Source organism: Aulonocara sp. 'chitande type north' Nkhata Bay, linkage group LG6 (genome assembly GCF_057382095.1).
Source record: "Aulonocara sp. 'chitande type north' Nkhata Bay isolate Kocher_YH1m ecotype deep benthic linkage group LG6, A_spYH_male_GT1.1, whole genome shotgun sequence".
Classification (NCBI taxonomy): Eukaryota; Metazoa; Chordata; class Actinopteri; order Cichliformes; family Cichlidae; genus Aulonocara; species Aulonocara sp. 'chitande type north' Nkhata Bay.
Window position 1 is genome coordinate 4,031,934 of NC_141349.1, and position 18,589 is coordinate 4,050,522.

Sequence of the window (18,589 nt, forward strand, 5' to 3'; positions counted from 1 at the left end):
CATTGCTATGGCAACTTGTTTGCTAGCCACGTGTCTAAACTGAGCTGTGAGCAACAAATAAGGATAACGAGGTGGAGTACAAACAAGAACAATTTAGAGGGTCACTTTAAACACCTAACCTGCAACAATAAAGGAAACGCGCTTCTCTCCACGCTACGTTGATTTCACATCTTTACTGGTGGAATGTGAGATTGAGCCTGAAGTAAAGTTTTGTGAAGCACAAGCAGAGAAAAACAGGAAATTAAAAAAAGGCTCTTTGTAGATGTGTGTCTCTGCCTTCATACTTAAACAGAAAAATGACTAAAGTCAGGAGTTAAAGTGGGTATGGGGAAGAAAACAATCACTTAATTTAAGTTGCAGTAATTTCTATTGATTCTATTTCTACAGGGCCAGTGCAGGCTGTGATCAGCTGAGCTGTGCTGCTCTGACATCCAGATTTAATTGACTTCAACAGGATTAGAGCAGATCATGTATCATGCTGTCTTTATACATAAAGGCGACTGAATAATCAGTTAAAATTTACATGTTCCCTGTTACACTGATAGTGAACACCACGCAGCACTGTTACTGTAAACGTCACCACTGAACTGCAAACCAGTTTAACCTGCTCTGAACTACCACATCACTTTTACATGAGTTCATCTGCTGATCTGCAGATAAGCTTTTCAGGCCTGCTACTGAGAAAAACTTGTTCAGTTTTCTCAAAAGGAGCGGGTATTTTTTTTTTTTTCCAAGAACACATCATGCTGAAATATGGCAAAAAAAAAAAAGAAAAAAAAAAAGACACATAACAAAACCATGTATGCACACGTACAAAGGAAAAATAGTGAATAAATGACAGGAAAACAAAAAAAAAGAAATATGGCAAGTTATTGGCTCTTAGGAAATCACCTGAGTGGTGCAAAAAAAAGTATCTTACTAGTGCCTAGACAACGTTTCAAATGGTTTCTTTGCCAAGTTGTTTGAATAGTGTTGCCTTTTTAAGGCTTTAATGAACCATGATCTAAAATACATGAGTCTGAAGAATTTTAAACATATAAAGAAATGATTGCTTGCTGTTCAAGACATTTTTGCTTCAGTTTGGAGTAGTAGTTCAATTTTTTTATTAGTCTATTAATTAGCAGGATTATGTGTTTTCTACCATCTTTGATTGTACCCTGCAATTTATGCCTGTAACTTAGTGAGCAAGTAAGAACCTTGTTGTTTTTATCCAAATATATGACTTGAGGTAAAATAAAACATGACAGCAACCAAAAGCCTAATACTGATGTATCTACACGTTGCCTTTAACACCAGTATTTCTTACTTTTGTTGGTTGGATCATAATCGAAGAAGTTATCTTGGCAAGTTTCAATGTGATATTATATAAACTTAAATAATGCTTCACAAAAACTAAAAAATACAAAAACACATTTTCTGGCCAGTTCAAATGTCCACTTCAGCAGCACTTCACTCAATTTATTAAAAAGCATGGCAACTTGACGACAGCATTTACACTAAAATATGAGCAAAATGAAAAAAGCACTGTATTTGGTCAGGATCGTGTCGTGGAAGAAATATGTATGATAATGCAAAATCATTACATTTCAGAAAATAGATATTACAAATATTCTTACTTTAAGTAATCCACAATGGAAGATTAATAGTTATATTAGAAAATTCTTTCCTTCTTTTCACCTGTAATGCATCCCCTTACATTTGATTTGTATTGGAACACTTCAAGTCACACCCAGCCATAAACAGTCGTCACTGCTGGCGATAAAATCATAAAAGTTCTGAATAAATGATCAAAACAAGACAGAAGCAATTTTCCGGGTTCCTGCCGATTTTAACGTGCCGTCTAATCCCCACAGGACAAAATGTGTTTACATTCCTTCTTGTTATGCAATAAAGGACCGCGTGCTGAGAGCAGGCCTAAATGTTTCAGTCAGAGGAAAAACTCATGTTTGATACGTTTTCATGTTATTAGTGATGCTGGAAGCAAACATTCTTGGTCAATGCACATAAAAAACTTAAAAAAATCATTCCAGTGTCCGACCTTTAAAGAGAATGTGATCATATAAGCTGTACAAAAATACAACAATATTTTACATTCCCACATCATAGAAAAAAACAAAACATCAACCCTGAAGTAAACAACAAACCTGCGTGCTTCTGAGGCAAGCAGAACAAAGGCACTAACCCATGGCCTACAGAGCAGGTTTTGCCGGCTGCATAGGTGTGGCACCGTCAGCAACATTGAAAGGTAGTTGTGACACCTGCAGATCTGCTGTCAGGTGTGGAAAATTGCTGGTTTATCTCTGACTATTCATGCAAAACCCTTACAATGGCTCTAAGGCATTTTAAGAGTGTTTAAGGGTCAATACAACAAAAAGACAGAAAAACAATCATGTTTATTTACCCTGTTATAGATAGTTGGGTTTTATTTGAGCCACTGGCCTGGTGATAGACTTTCCCCCAGGGTGAGTCTCAGACAGGCTCCATTGTCTTAGATATAAAGTTAAGAGAACAGATGGACGGACGCCCCTGTCCCAAATGTCTCACACACACCGTCGGCTGGTATAGGCTCCAGCCACGCTATGACGCTGCTTTGATAAGCCCCAACACAAATTTAGAAAATGAATGGAAGCAATTGTTGTAGAGCACAATACAAAAAGATGCAAATACATTATATTTGTTTAGATTAGTTAATATGGTTGCCCCTGACAATCAGTAGATATTTGCACCTTTCACTGCAACTGCTTTCAATAGATCAAAGTAGTAGTTAATATTCCAACAACCTCCTTTGGATTAATCTACATCAGTCAGTCACCTCACTACACTGAAAAACGTCCAAACTGATCACTTCTCTGCAGCATGTAGCGAAAAAAGCACAATGCAGAGAAGCTCCACTCCACAGTGAAAGGAAACACTGTCACATAGCACTGCTGAGCCCGAAACAATAATAGGCAGGTGATTTTAATATTGTGGCGGATCACTTTATATATAGACATATATGTTAAGCAGAGATTAAAAGACGGTATATAAAAGTTGCCTATTATCCTTGTATCTGATGCAGGGGCAGAAACCAGCAGAGATCCAGCTAGCTGCCTCTGTAACCCGACAGAAAACAGCTGGAAGACAAAGATGTCCAGCTTGCTTCCCTGAGACAGCCAAGTCTGTCAGTGCAGTGTTAACCACTGGCCGAATATGTTCAAAAGGCAAAAATATAGTGAAGATTTCATATTGTTATAAACTCACATTCCAAAGGTGGGCTTAGACTGTAACCTTTGATGACCTGAGTTTAAACAAAAAAACAGCTTCAGTCCTCTGAGTCATGACTTACTTCCCAGTGTAACCTGTAACCATGTCTCCACCACCCATGTCCATCATCACATGTGGGCAGTCATAAGCAGACCTTTCTTCAATTGAAACACACTCCGTCTTTACCGAGTCATCTCCAGAGTCATCATCCGTCCCGCTTCTGTCAGAATCGCTGCTGTCCAAATGCGGTCTCTCTGCGTAGCAGGAGTTGCTAGGGTTGTAGTCAGAGCCAGCACTGCTGTTGTCTGCAGACTGACCGGTGTCCTTGAGAAGAACAGTTTCCTCGGGGTCGTCCTGACTGCTGCCTAAGCTTTCGACAGAGATTCGACTAATGTGTGGTCTGGTTGGGTTGGTTGGATGCTTGCTCTGATTCCCTGCACTGTCCTTCTGCAAGGTACAGGAACAGAAAAAGCATTTGGCACAGGGTTAAAAAAAAACAAAAAACAGCTAAAGCAACATCATGATCTGCTTATTTTAGTTTAGTTTTTTATTTGACACCTTACCAGAGATGATGGTAGAGTATCTGAGGGGTTAAATGTCCATGCCTTTAGCTTACAGATGCAAGCTGTTACCACAATGAGAACAAATAAAAGCAAGGCTGACAGCACAGCTGCGAGTATCACCTCATTGGAACCTGCTAAAAAAACAAAACATACAAAAGGTTAATTCAGGCACAAAGTAAAGCTAAAACCAAACTAAACAAAAACGACATCAGTTGGTTCTAATTTACAAATCCAACCCATAAACTCATACAGGGCTGCATTTTTAAACATCTTCAGCCTGCAGTTACTATAGATCTACCACCCCAATGAGATGCTTGCTGTGCGATCACATGCAACAGATGCTCAGGACATGTGCTCACAAATTAGAGACGTGTTCTGCCAGGACATTCTGCACCCCTAACTCTAGTACTCAGCGGATATTTTCAAGCTTCTATGTTGATTTTTGAGGTGTTTCTCTTCTGAATGCCCTCCCATCAAGTTAATCATGTAGAAACCATGGCCTTATGATGACTGAACGCAGAGCATGAGAACCTTCACAGACGCAGAGCATTCAAATATCTCGGACACTACTTGAAAGAATGTTTTATCTACAAATTTACTGTCCTTTGGAAATCTATTTAACATGTAGTCACGCTAGCAAATTCTGACCATTTTTCACACCAGTACAGCACCAAAAACAAAATACTGAACTACTTCCTGTTGACAGATGTGCCTGTGCCTTTAGTTTCTCAACTTTGTTGATCCTAAAACCACTCGTCTCTGTCCCACACCGCCAATAAAAAACAAAAAATAAAAACACTTACGTTGGGGAGGTGAGATCGTGCATGTCTCTGTCTCCTTGAACTCCACCTGCTGAGCACCGACCCCGACAAACAACGTTCCACTCACATTGACGCACTTCTTCACACCCTCTTTGAATGACACATTATCACATTGGCAGATTTTTTCATCTGTGCATGACGTTGTAAATTCTCCCTGAAAGTCACAGAGGAATTTATTAATGTCTTGATTATTCAAGTTAATTAACAGAAATAATGCAGATCATGGTGGTTGTGACACGTAGCGCATTGGTGCGTTATTACCAACAGGTGGACTGCTCATGCTCATATCTGGCTCCAGGTATTAAATAAGTACTATATAATATACAACATCTTTATTCTTGATTTCCAGGAGGCAGTTAATATTGTCACTTCTAAATTTTTCAGATGTAGTTTACAACCAGCAAACTTTTGTCTGCAATAAAAAACACGAAAATATTTTTTGCGTCCCAAAAAGCTTCCTGAAAATGATCTTACAGACTCATAACTGCTTCCCAGAGCACAAGGATGTGAATTTGATCAAAATCTTCACTATCAAGACTCATTTTGGTCAGGAATAAGAAAAAGAAACATCTGTACAGACCCAGAGAAACATTTGAGCCTTATCATGGTCTTGATGCATCTCAATCATCCAGGAAAGTAAATCTCCAAAAAGTTGATTCTGTTCATCTGGACGTAGCGTTTTGTGGGGGAAACGTTTCGTCACTCATCCAAGTGACTTCTTCACTTCACTTCACTCCCTGTACAGCTGCTATACTGACATACACTTCACTTGGAGAGCAGATAGCCTGCATTTATCGCACATTTATCAAATGATTGAACTAAAATTCTGTATTCTGTTATAGCCAATAAACACGTGCAGCATGCAGCTTTCATGTTTATTAATGTGTTGATTCATTTTCTTCCTCATAAAGAATATGCAAGGTTTAAAATGAAATCACTACATCTTATAAGTATCATCACGGTTTCATTTGTCAAAACACATAAAAACACACAACAATTTTCAGCAGTATATGCCAGCCACCCCTTACCTGTTCATTTTTAACTGTAAAGTCGATTTGGTATTCACGCGTGTCCTTCTGTGCCATCTCTTTGTAGAACTTGAGGGGATTCTGGAAACTTACTGTGGACATCTTCTCCTTCAGTTCTATTTCTACAGGAGGGAACTCTAAAGAACCTAAGAAGAAGAGAAGAGATATCCAAGCTTAATCTCCATCTCTCTCACTTAAACCAGGCTCTGCAAATGTTTACTAGCAGCATTGCTTACATTTTGTGTCGACTGTGACGAAACTGTTAAAGGAGAAAGTATTTGACTTCTCAGCTTCAGACTTGATGCCTCCCTGTACAGCTGCTACACTGACATACATGAACTTGAGATATCTCTCATCCCCAGATTTCCAGATACAGTTGCTCAGGTCATACTCGTGATCTGTGGTTTCAAATGTACAATTCCTAAATAAAAAACAAAAGAACAAAGACAGATTAATCCCATGAATAATACTTTAAATATAGTGGAGGAAAGTTTAAGTTTCTCAAAAATAAAAGTCTTTCCAGAGTCTAATGCTGACAAACGGGAGCGCACAAAGCAACAGAACAAGCACAGCAGTGCATTTAGGCACCTGTATCACACAAAGTAAAATCCAAATAAGTTTGAACATAATGTATTATAAAAGCTCATTCTTACCATGGATGAAGGGTTCCTCTAAAGATTTGTGGTTGGGTTCTGTAATCCCAGCGGACAGAGACCTTTACATTTTGGCAGCTCACTCTTACATTTGTTGGAGGTAAAACTGCAAATAAGAAAAAGAGGAAAGAGACATTTATTTCATATATCCTGTTCAGAGCATTTTCCACCAGAAGTCAGACTTTATTTTTCTTTGGGAACTTTTCAGAAATTCGAAGAAATGAAGGAGAGAAATATTCAGCTTACCATCATTACTATAAATGGGGTGGACACAATAATAGAAACACCTGACTGCATCAGTGGCCCTCCCACTGATTACATGGTTGAATCATGTAATCGAGCCTTATTATAGGGTTGCCTGGTTACACCCTCAGAGCTGAGGGGACATAAGAAAAAAAAAAAAATCTGCCACCTACAATGTTGTTTTGTTTTGTTTGGGAAATTCTTCTGGGAAATTTGCACACAGGAACTGAAGTTTCATCATATCCACACCTCTGCTTGCTGCGTGTTGTTAGCGGGGTGGATGTAGTTGGTTTTTTTTGTTAGTTTTACACCAAAGAAAACATTTGTTAAAATTTCAACTTTCATACGTGCTGTCAGAGCTGGATAAACACATTTATCATTGGAGCCAATCAGATCTGCACAGACACGAACAGTCTATGCAGTTACCGTGCCGCTGCTCCTGTGTCGGATTTCACAAGAGAGGGAGTGTTAACGCATACTCTGTCTCAAGGTAAACTTACAGTGGCAGATGTAGCTGTTGTTTTTCTGGTTTCTCTCCAGCATTTCACGTTGTTACTCAGTATCTGTCTCACCTGTTTTGAGTCTTAAAGGGCGTGAACATCAACATTTAAGCAAAACAAGGATCCAAAGGTAATTGTCAAAAACGTTTGGTGTGGGCGGAAAAGCTACATTAAAGCCTTTACTGATCCATGCAAAATGAAAACCAAACTCGGAAAGCAAAGATAACTTTAAAGCAGAAATAGTGAAAGTTAATTACACCAGGAACATGATGCTGTCCATAACTACCAACCAAAACAATGACACTGTGTGGACCACAGAAAGTAGGCACTACAGAAACTTTTACATTTTTTTTTTTTGGGCTTTCTAATTATATTCAAGAAAAGATCATCTCTATGCGTTTTTATACAAATTTCACACAACAGTAATTTAGTTAGATAAACGGCACTACAGTCCAGAGGAAACACACACTGCAGAAAGTGTTTAGCGACTGGAGAACTACAGCCAGTATCAAACACTTCCACATCAGGTTCCAACCAAAATGTATAAACTGCTAAATCTTTAGAGCTTATTGTGTTCACTGCTGGTATTAACAACTTATCAGTCTTTGAACGTTTTGCAAAATCATATAATCTTTGCTGAAAGATATCGCGAGTGTGTGCTTCTCAGGACAACAGCTCAGGTTCAAGCTCCTTGACTCCATCTGCAGTAGATGAGCCATCCATCTTCAAATGCTCATTTTCAAAACAGCCACAGACAACAATCAAAGGTGTCAGGCGCCGTAAAAAAGAATAAATACACACACGGCTGCAGCGTTTGCTTCAAAGTTAAGTGTGCAGTTGACCTTCAGTTAACTTGACCTGTTGTGTAGATTTTCTAAATTTAACGGCATCTTTTGTCATGAATATGTTTACCTGAACGTACAACTCATCACACCATTCACAAAGCCATCACAGACTCTGCAGCAGCTGATCACTTTGTCCTAGAGTCAGCTAACAACAGGGTCATCTGCATACTTTTAACATGATCCTGTTGCCATACCTGCTGTGGCACATAGCTATGTACAGGATAAATAATAGCAATAGCACACATCCCTGTGGGGAACCAGTTGATTGAAACGAGTTCTATTAATCTGGACTCAGATTCCTGTTAGTTAGAAAGTCAAGAATCCAGGCCTTGAGATTGTTATTCTAAATCTTTAAATGTTGTGAGAGACGTCTGAGGTGAAACTGTGTAGAAGGCTAAAGAACAATCCAAAAGTAATAGAGCTTTACTATTTCTCTCCAAGGATTGAACTGTTAGTTAGATCATAGTTAGAGTTCTTGTTGGGGGCTGTCTTATTTCCTATTAAAAGTAGTAGAACTCTGTCATGCTATTATGGGAAATTACTGTACATCTAGGAATATGAGTTGTTACAGCTAAAGTTAAATGAATGAATCATTCCAAAAGGGCAAGAATTAACCTGCCACTTCCGATCCCATTAGATGTTATTTAATAATCCTGCACAGAGTTCATGTGTCTGACGGATGGTGGAAACATGAGACGGTCCCGTGTTTAAGAAAGTTGGACGACTATAGAAATGATCAGTTTTAAAGATTGTCTGCTGTCTGTTGCTTGATTCATACTACTGCCCTAAAGTGCAGCTGTAAACCTTACATCTAAACCTTTTAAAAGCTAAAAAACACAACACAAACAAACATATTCTGATACCATAGGGTCAGAGGGTTAGGGGGTATTTTTTGCGGTCATCATTGATGATGACTTGGCCCAACACAAGGTTAAATCAAAGAATTTGCCACATTGCTGTTTGTCATTTCAGGTGATATTTGAGACCTCTTTGAAAAAGAAAAACAATAAAGTGATGTTGATGTGAACACACTGAAAGTTAATGACTGCAGTTCACAGCCAAACAACCTCATCTCAAATGTGTAGGATGTGGTGGAGGTCAGATTGTTTGTGCAGGTCAACTTTCAGAGGAAACATTTTTCTTGATGGACCTGGGTTGGTCATATAATAGTTATAATGTTTGAAATTCCAATGAACGCCACCAAACCAACCACAAACAAACATACACGTATTTGATTTGATGAATTAAAGTTTGAGGACAAGGACATCAGAGGAGTGTCATCAACTGACTTGTTCAGTTCTGTGGAATACGCACTGTAGCTGGTACCGTCCTTTATCAGACAGGTTTATCAAGACCTCACCCTCTTTCACAGTACAGTTTGCAAACACTCACAGTGCCCATAGTTGACCTTTGTTTTATAAGGGAAGTTTAGTGTTGCAGTTGATCAAAATTAGCTGATATGTGGTTCAGCATTGAAGAATGTCAGCGCGCCACAACAGGACCGGTTAGCTGTGTTCCTATAAATAGAACGACAAAGCATCTGAGAGGGAAATGACAACTTAAGCAAAAGGTTTTCCACTAAATGAAACTGTTCTTAAAAGTTTCTGTGAAAAGATTCGAAGCAAGCAGGGACAGAGCTACCTGATTACTAATTAAACTGATTGTAAAATGGCCACAATTATATGAACATCACCTCAGCAGCAGCCTGGACCTTGATCACATTTATAACTTTATATTTTCATAGTATCACAAAGTCTAAAAACACATAACATTCCCAAACACACCCACACCCACCTTTTCCTTAAATCATTAACAAATCGCTATCAACTTAGCTTCTGCTATCAAAATTAGCAGGTCTGGAGATGAGTTCCCAGAAACAGTGATTTGAAATAATAATAACGACATCTCACGGACACTGTACTGCCTATAGATAATGGCTGGAGCAGTCTTCCAGAGAAAGGGTGCATGGCAACAACAACAACGACAAAAAAAGACGTCCAGTCTGAACAGCATTGCTTGCTCAAGCAAACTCATCAGAACAGCAGATGCTTGAAGGAAATGGAAATCTTTAAGAGCTTCAAATGTCAGCAAGACATCTACAGGTAGCTCTGTAACTGTTAGAGTAATAGTACACACAGAAAAAAGGGGCATGAATCCAACCTTCACTAGAAAAATTTGCTATTCAAAAAGAACTCTGAGGAAAACTACAGCGTTCCAGCAACCATACAGGAAAAGACCAGGTGTGGTGACAGAATGTGCTATGGACAGACGAGTCAAAGGTAGGGCTGTAAATGCTCTGTTTTAGGAACAGGACAGCTTGCAGTCATTCCCTTAACCATGAATACATCATGTCAGAAAGTGTTTGAGGATAATGAGAGATCACCTGTCAAATAGATGAGGTGCTCTCAAGAACAGCACAAAATTCCCATTTTAATTTCCCAACAACAACAAAAAAATACATTCAGGGTTATGGAATGGCCTGGTCAACACAAGTCCCACTGTTGGGGAAATTTGGAAAGGAGAACACACGTAAGAAAACCCTCAAACATCTTAGAAATCAAGGGGGAGAGGTCCAAAACTCCAACAGGTGACATTAAAGACCAGTGTAACATTTTGTTCAATTAAATTGAATTCATTTAATAAAAGATTTTCCTTTAGATTTTTGGTCAAATGTCTCACCTCAAAGAGGATAAAGTGTTTGATTATCCAAATGTATTAGAAAAGTGACAGCACACTGCATAAACACGTTACCTATGCTTTTAGCATGCCAATTTCATTAACCTTCACGTCGTTTGGGTGTTGTGATAACTTTTAAGTCATAGTCTTTACATATTTGTAGCAGTTTGATTGTTACTTTTATCACCATGTTTTTGTCACGTGCAACAATGTCCACATTTTACCAGTTTTTTCTCCTTTTGTGCTCAGCTCGTTAGACACATGCCAGGAACTTTAAATTACATGGTGACATAAATAAAACTTTATTAAGTGAACGTATGATTAATGATTGCCCTTAAAACAGCGCAAAACAGATCAACTTTGTATGTACTCTTCGGTGTATAAACTTGTCAATTTTATTGAACCCAAGGTTTGAAGAAACAGTGATTCTAAGATAAGTACTTAAAAGGGTCTACATACCAATCACAGCAGAAACCCCGCTGATCAGAAGGAACAGAACAGTCAACTCATCGCTCAGAGACATCGCTCCGACCTCGAGGCTGTGATAGCGACTATTCAAATTAAACTTCCTCTTCAGAGCCCAGGAGGCAAATAAAACGAATAAAACGTCAACTTGCCCTCATCGAGAAACAGACTTGTCACAACAACACGTGTAATTTCTCATCTGCGAGCTTATAAAAAATATTTTATATTTCACCACAAATCTGCTGATATCAGCGGACTCACATCATTAACAGCTCCTACTCCGGCATGTGTCTAAGCGCGTACCTGGAAAACACCTAGGCGACGTCAACGGAAGACGCACTTGTATTTTCAAAACAAAGCTTTAGACAGCGCACACATTTTCTCGATCACTTGACACGTTTTTCTCAAAACAGTTTTCATAACTCAGGTATTTTTCACAACATAGACTCACCCTTTTCACATCAGCTCTCCGATCAATGAATGAAAACATTTTAACACCAACAACGTTTTAAGACTTGGGCACCATTTTTTTTTAAAATGCCTATTGTGGAGAAAAAAAAAGTTAAGAAAAAAGTTCAGACATAGAAGTGAAATGTAGCGGATTTATTTGAAACTTTAGAGAATTCCTGAAATCAAAACAGCAAATGTGCATGTGCAAAAACAGGCAAAAAGTCCACAGAAGTATATGCAGCTCGTTGATGCAAAATATGAATCAGACAATTACATGTCAGCAACACAAAGCGGACTGAGAAAGACACACACACACACACACACACACACACACACACACACACACATATATATATATATATATATATATATATATATATACAATAAAAGACAATAAAAGCAATAAAAGCAACTTGACTTGACATGCACTCATCGACCACTTTAGTAGGTAAATTAAATCCCTTTTTGCCCTCAGAGCTGCTCACAGTTTGTCTTTTTTTTCTTTTTTTTTGCCTGTCCCGTTTGGCTCTTTTGCATCAGAATTGTTGTCTAAAGGCAAAGAAAGATGCCCAACGGATTTACTTTACCAAATTGACCATCCCAGCCTTGCTGAATGGTCCATTTGATTCACCTTTTACTGTTTATTTTATTTTCACTTGCTGAATACGGGACAGACTTGACTGGAGGAAAGAAGGGGAGAAAGAAAGAGGGAAAGAGAAACAGCTGAGAAGAGGGACGGGGGAGAAGGGCAAAAGACAAAAACCAACAGAATGAGCAGAAAAAAAAATGCATATATCAATCACCTGGATCACCTGCTGAGAAAGAAAAAAGAAAACAAGCAGAAGAGAACAAGAGTAATAGAATAAACAACATCACAATGATATATGGGAATATGACAGTAAATACTAAATATTAAACATTATTGTGCAAGCACATAAGATCAACAGAACACAGTGTGCTTTGAGGTAGGAGCCACAAAGGGTGTAGTTTGTGGGTGTGATCACCCGTGTGTACACCTGTGAGCATGGACGCGCTTGTTTTTAAAAGGTTCCTTCATGTAATGATCTGCTAGAGGGTGTGGGGGGGCCACAGCCCCGTCCTCCAGGGCATGAAGCAGGTATGGAGGAGATCAAAACTCCAGACATCCAGAGGCCCCCAGAACACAAGAGACCAAGGAAGACCAACAGAGGGGCAGCCGCGCCACTGTCCCAGAAAGAGCTGAGGAGAGTCCCAGATGAGGGCTCACTCAGCAGCCGCGGAGCAGAAGCCAGGGGGAGTTGCAGTGACGCGCCCGTGAGCTCCGCCGGCAGCCAGCCGTGCCTGAGTGACCGAGCCCCAGGCCGAGAGGCCGGGGGCACCCCACCTCTGAAGTGGCCCGAGCGAGCCCCAGGCTCCAGGCCCCGATAAGCGGCCGCCAAGGAGTGAGCATCAGCAGCAACTCAAAGCCTTTTAAGCATGTAGACATGGTCAAGACAGCTTGCTGCATTTCATACTGAGCATCAGAATAAGGAAGAAAGAGGATTGAATCATTAATCAGAATCAGAATCAGAATACTTTATTGATCCCTGGGGGAAATTATTTTTTGTTACAGTGCTCCATTTTAAACCAATATTAAGACAAGACAGACAATACGCTAACTAAGAATAGTACAATATATACATATATATACATACATACATACATAAGTCACTTATAAATAAATAGTTGGAAAAGAAACATGTGTAGTTGTAGCAGTAACCAGTGTGTTAAGTGGATGCGTTGTACAGGGAGATGGCCACAGGCAGGAATGATTTCCTGTGTCGTTCAGTGGTGCTTTTCGGTAATCTCAGTCTCTCACTGAACGAGCTCCTGTGACTGACCAGCATGTCATGGAGTGGGTGGGAGGTGTTATCCAACATTGTCTTTATCTTGGACAGCATCCGCCTCTCCGACACCACCTTGAGGGAGTCCAGCTCCATCCCCACAACATTGCTGGCCTTACGGATCAGTTTATTAAGTCTGTTGGCATCTGCGACCCTCAGCCTGCTCCCCCAGCATGCAACAGCATAGAGGATCGCACTGGCCACAACAGACTGATAGAAAATCCTCAGCATTTTCTGGCAGATGTTGAAGGACCTCAGTCGCCTCAAAAAATAGAGACGACTCTGGCCCTTCCTGTAAAGTGCTGTGGTGTTTTTAGCCCAGTCCAGTTTATTGTCAATGTGTACTCCAAGGTATTTATAGTCCTCCACAATGTCAACACTGACCCCCTGGATTGAAACAGGGGTCAAGTGTTTCCTGGTCTTCCTGAAGTCCACGATCAGTTCCTTGGTCTTTGCCACGTTGAGCTGCAGATGATTCTGCTCACACCACGTGACAAAGGAGTCGACCACAGCCCGGTACTCTGTCTCATCATCCCTGCTGATGCATCCAACCACCGCAGAGTCATCAGAAAACTTCTGAAGATGGCAGGTCTCTGTGCAGTGGCTGAAGTCTGTGGTGTAGAGGGTGAAGAGGAAGGGGGAGAGGACAGTCCCCTGTGGTGCCCCTGTGTTGCTAATCACCTTGTCAGACACACACTGTGGGAGACGTACATATTGTGGTCTTCCTGTCAGGTAATCAACAATCCAGGACACCAGAGAAGCATCCACCTGCATCGCTGCTAACTTATCACCCAGGAGGGTCGGCCTGATGGTGTTGAAAGCACTGGAAAAGTCAAAAAACATGACCCTCACAGTGCTCGCCGGCTGGTCCAGATGGGTGTAGACACGATTGAGCAGGTAGATGATGGCGTCCTCTGTTCCGAGACGAGGCTGATAAGCGAACTGAAGGGGATCCAGATGTGGTCTTACTATGGGTCGCAGCTGGTCCAGGATGAGCCTTTCCAGGGTCTTCATGATGTGGGAGGTCAGTGCCACGGGCCTGTAATCCTGGGGGCCACTGGGACGAGGCGTCTTTGGTACAGGGACGAGGCATGATGTCTTCCACATCACCGGGACCCTCTGCAGACTCAGACTCAGCATAAACAGTTTATGAAAGACTCCACACAGCTGGGGGGCACAGGCCTTGAGGACAAGGGGACTCACTCCGTCTGGTCCAGCAGACTTGCCTGAGTGAAGTCTCCTCATTTGCATCTCAACCTGGTATTGAGTGAAGGTGATGGGTGGGGGAGGGGTGTCAGGAATCTCACAGGAGGCAACATGTGAAGAGAGAGGCTGGCACAGTGGTGTGGCTCTGGATTCCAGGCTGACTGCAGGTGAGGTTGTGGGGGTGGGAGCAGACAATGTGGTGTCGAATCTATTGAAAAACAGATTCAACTCGTCGGCTCTATTCTCACCTCCCTCAGCTCCCCTGCTGTTGGTTGGCCTGAATCCAGTGATGGTCTTCATGCCCCTCCACACCTCTCTCATGCTGTTCTGCTGGAGTTTCCACTCCAGCTTCCTCCTGTAATTGTCCTTAGCCTCTCTGATCTTGTCCTTTAGTAACACCTGGATCTTCCTCACCTCCTCTTTGTTGCCCCCTCTGAAAGCCCTCTTCTTGTTGTTGAGGAGGGCTTTGATGTCCTTAGTCACCCACGGCTTGTTATTTGGGTAACAATGAACAGTCTGAGCTGGAACAATGGAGTCGGTGCAGAAAGTTATGTAGTCTGTGATACACTCAGTAAGCCCATTGATGTCCTCGGCGTGAGGCTCACAGAGTGTTTCCCAGTCGGTCACCTCGAAACAGCCCTGTAGTTCCGCTATTGCCTCCTCTGACCACCTCCTAACAGTCCTGGTGGTCACAGGTTCCCTCCTCACAATTGGCACATAGCGGGGGGTGAGGTGAATCAGGTTATGATCTGACCTACCAAGTGGGGGGAGGGAGGAGGAGCTGTATGCATCCTTGACGTTAGCATACAGTAAGTCTAAAGTTTTCTCTCCCCTGGTGGGACAGTCCACATATTGTTTGAATGTTGGTAGTGTATTGTCCAGTGATACATGGTTGAAGTCACCCGAGATCACAATAAAGGCACTCGGGTGCTGAGTCTGTAGCCGAGCTATGGCAGAGTGGATAGTGTCACATGCAGCTGTGGGGTTAGCAGAGGGGGGAACATAAACAGCCACCAAGATGACGTGAGAGAATTCCCTGGGTAAATAATACGGCCTGAGTCCAACAGCACACAGTTCAGTGTCCGGGCAACAAATCCTTTCTTTGATTGTTATGTTGGCAGGGTTACACCACCGGTTGTTAACTAAAACAGCAAGCCCACCTCCTTTACGCTTACCGCTAGCGATGCTGTCCCTGTCCGCCCGAACAGTGTGGAAGCCTTCCACGGAAGCATTCTCATCGGGAATGACCTGGTGCAGCCATGATTCGGTGAAACACATCAGGCTACACTCTCGGTATTCCCTCTGACTCCGTACCAGTGCTGAGAGCTCGTCGATTTTACTTGCCAACGATCGCACATTTCCCATCACGATAGACGGCAGACACGGTTTAAACCTCCTCCTCGCTTCGAGCCTCCGCTGTCTCACCGTCACCTTTTTTCTTCTCTTCTGTCCTTGACCTCTGCATCCCCGATGTGTTTTCCTCCAAATTTCAGCTGGTACTTCTGCGGGCACTTCTGCGGGCCTGGCCAGCGAGCCGGCCGGCATCAGGGCGATCAGCTGATCTCTGGAGTAAACAGTCCGTGCGTGTAGGAGATGTGCCGCGGTCCCGTTCCTTGATAAAAGTAACAGTTCCACGGCCACCAGAAGAACAAAAACTCTCTCAATCCACATGATTGAGTAAGAGATAGAAAACGGAGGAAAATACAAGTCAGAAAAAAAAAAGAATACGTAAGAAAAAAGAGCTAAACTAAGAGAAAAGCAGGAGCGACTGTAACAGGCTGCACGCCTGATTTTCCTGCACAGCCATTTACATGGAATGGTCTGAAATGAGAAAAATCCAGTTATCCAGTTCCAAGATATCTTTACCCAGCAGTCCTCTCGGTAAATGTACAGTCCTGATCAAATGCTTAAGAGCACTTGAAAAATGGCAAAAAAAAATATCTTATATTGCATGGTTGAGTCTTAGCAGGGTTTGAAGTATAGCTTCAACATGCAACAAGAAGAAATAAGAGTGAGACAACACATTTTTTTATGAGCATGCAATTTATTGAAAAAAAAAACGCTTAAACTGAAACAGGCTATTTTACAGCTGATCAAAAGTTTAGGACCACATGCCTTTAAAAGGTCAAATCTGTGCAAAAGTGTGGATTTATTGCCATTTTCTGTAAGGTAGTCACACTGTCATGATGTTCTGATGGCAAAGTCAAAAACCCTTCTCCTTCTTGAACATGGGCGGGTTGTTGAACTGCATAAGCAGCGTCTCTCAGAGCGCACCATTGCTGCTGAGGTGGGACGCAGTAAGACAGTCATTAGGATTTTCTTAAATGATCCTGACGGTTATGTGGATGGGGATACAAGTCGGAGATCGGTAGCGTTACAGAAAAACACTGAAATGTACACAACAATGGGAAAGAACAAGAGGAAAAAAAGATACCTCTACTCATGCTGTGCTTCCATGGTAGGACAGCACGAGAACAGGAAACAAAAAAACTCCTCTGCACAAAAAGCACATAAATGTCCACGGCACAACTTTGTGAAAGACATGACAAGCCACAGGATTGGGTGGGGGGTGAGGAGTAATACGAAGCGAACACAGCAGCCGCCCTGCACAGCGCTACCATTCCAGCACGGCACACAGACCCGCCGTGTTCCCCCGCAGGAAACAAGCATCGAAGGTGTTTGGAAGGGAGGGGGATGAGTGTGTGCTTATCAGTGTAAGTGTATGTGTGTGCGTGTCCATAGTTCAGCTGAGACAGTGTCCTTCGCCCTGCCAGGCTAAGTAAACAGTCTTCCAGCCAACCCAGGTGGCCTTGCATGGAATGGGAAGGAACAGACTAAACACAGTCGTTATCAGGGTGTTGTTTTTCGGCTCCAGCCCCTGTTCTTCAGGAACTTCACTGGCTCCCTGTGAAATTCCGGATAATATTCAAACTTCTTCTGCTCACCTTCAAGGCCATTCATAACCTCGCTCCTCCTTACCTTTCTGACCTGTTAAGCACTACCTGTTCTGCCCTTTCACGTTGATCTTCTTCTTCTATCCAGCTTGCTGTACCTTCCTTCCGCCTCACCACCATGGGAAGCAGAGCTTTCAGCTGCTCTGCTCCCAGGCTGTGTGACTTTCTACCCCCAGAAATAAGAAACATTGGTTCTCTCCCCCAGTTTAAATCTCAACTCAAAACCCATCTGTTCAAATCTGCATATTCACTGTGAATCCACTGTTTGTTAATTTTATTTTATGCTTTTGTTTTATTTTTCTTATTTTGTCATCGTTTTATTATGTGTTTTATCCTATTGTAAAGTGTCCTTGGGTGACTTGAAAGGCACTCATGAATAAAATATATTATTATTATTATTATTATTATTATTATTAAATATGACTCTGTTCTTGTTATTGGTGATTTTAACATGCACATCTGTTGTAAGGATGACCTGCTTGCTAAAGACTTTCTTGCTTTAACTGACTCTTTTAACCTCCTACAGTGGGTAAATGGACCAACCCATGTTAAAGGCTATATTTTGGACTTATTCTTTACGTATGGCCTGGATATATGTATTAAGGATATAAATGACGCTGGAATGATCATTTCCCAGTTATTTTTGATATTGGTTTATCTGCTGTGGGACCGCAGTCTGTAGCTCCCTCTTGTCTGCTACATATACTCAGCTCTGAAGCTGTGTCAAAGTTTGCTGTGTCTTTTTTGGATTCGGTATTTATGATTCCTGACTGCTGCTCAATTCGCTCATCTGATGGTTATGCTAATATTTTGTTATCATTATTTTCTTCTACCCCTGATTTGGCTGTACCTGACGGCTGTTCTCTCTGCTCGGTTGATGGTTATGGTAATATCTTGTTAGCTCTTTGTTCTTCTATTCTTGAGTCTCCTGCTCCCATCAAAATGAAGCGCTCTAGAACCTACTCTCATTGCTGGCTAAATAATACTACGCATGCCTTACGACGTTTTTGTCGCTGTGATGATAGAAGGTGGAAAAAAGGTAAACTTCAGGTCTCTTATGATATGTTACGGACTAGCCGC

General features: G+C 41.6%; 1 protein-coding gene across 2 annotated transcripts; it reads right to left on the reverse strand.

The window, feature by feature from the left end:
* Window positions 1-1,432: 1,432 nt before the first annotated feature.
* ifngr1 (interferon gamma receptor 1) lies at window positions 1,433-11,343 on the reverse strand. 2 transcript variants are annotated; one of them, XM_086294659.1, is made up of 7 exons: window positions 11,032-11,343; window positions 6,309-6,414; window positions 5,892-6,076; window positions 5,656-5,801; window positions 4,610-4,781; window positions 3,807-3,937; window positions 1,433-3,690 (listed from the first exon to the last, which is right to left on the reverse strand). In XM_086294659.1, exons 1-7 carry the CDS (start codon window positions 11,093-11,095, stop codon window positions 3,322-3,324), a joined length of 1,173 nt encoding a protein of 390 aa, XP_086150785.1. In that variant the 5' UTR covers window positions 11,096-11,343; the 3' UTR covers window positions 1,433-3,321. The 2 variants fall into 2 exon arrangements, with proteins under 2 accessions (XP_086150785.1, XP_086150784.1); XM_086294658.1 differs by having other exon boundaries at window positions 3,807-3,940.
* Window positions 11,344-18,589: the final 7,246 nt, after the last annotated feature.

Coding starts and splice junctions, on each gene's coding strand:
- ifngr1 (XM_086294658.1), bottom strand. CDS start 11,095: ATGTCTCTGAGCGATGAGTTGACTGTTCTGTTCCTTCTGATCAGCGGG. Junction 6,415..11,031: donor CGGGGTTTCTGCTGTGATTG/GTATGTAGACCC, acceptor TCTTATTTGCAG/TTTTACCTCCAACAAATGTA. Junction 6,077..6,308: donor AGAGGAACCCTTCATCCATG/GTAAGAATGAGC, acceptor TTTTTTATTTAG/GAATTGTACATTTGAAACCA.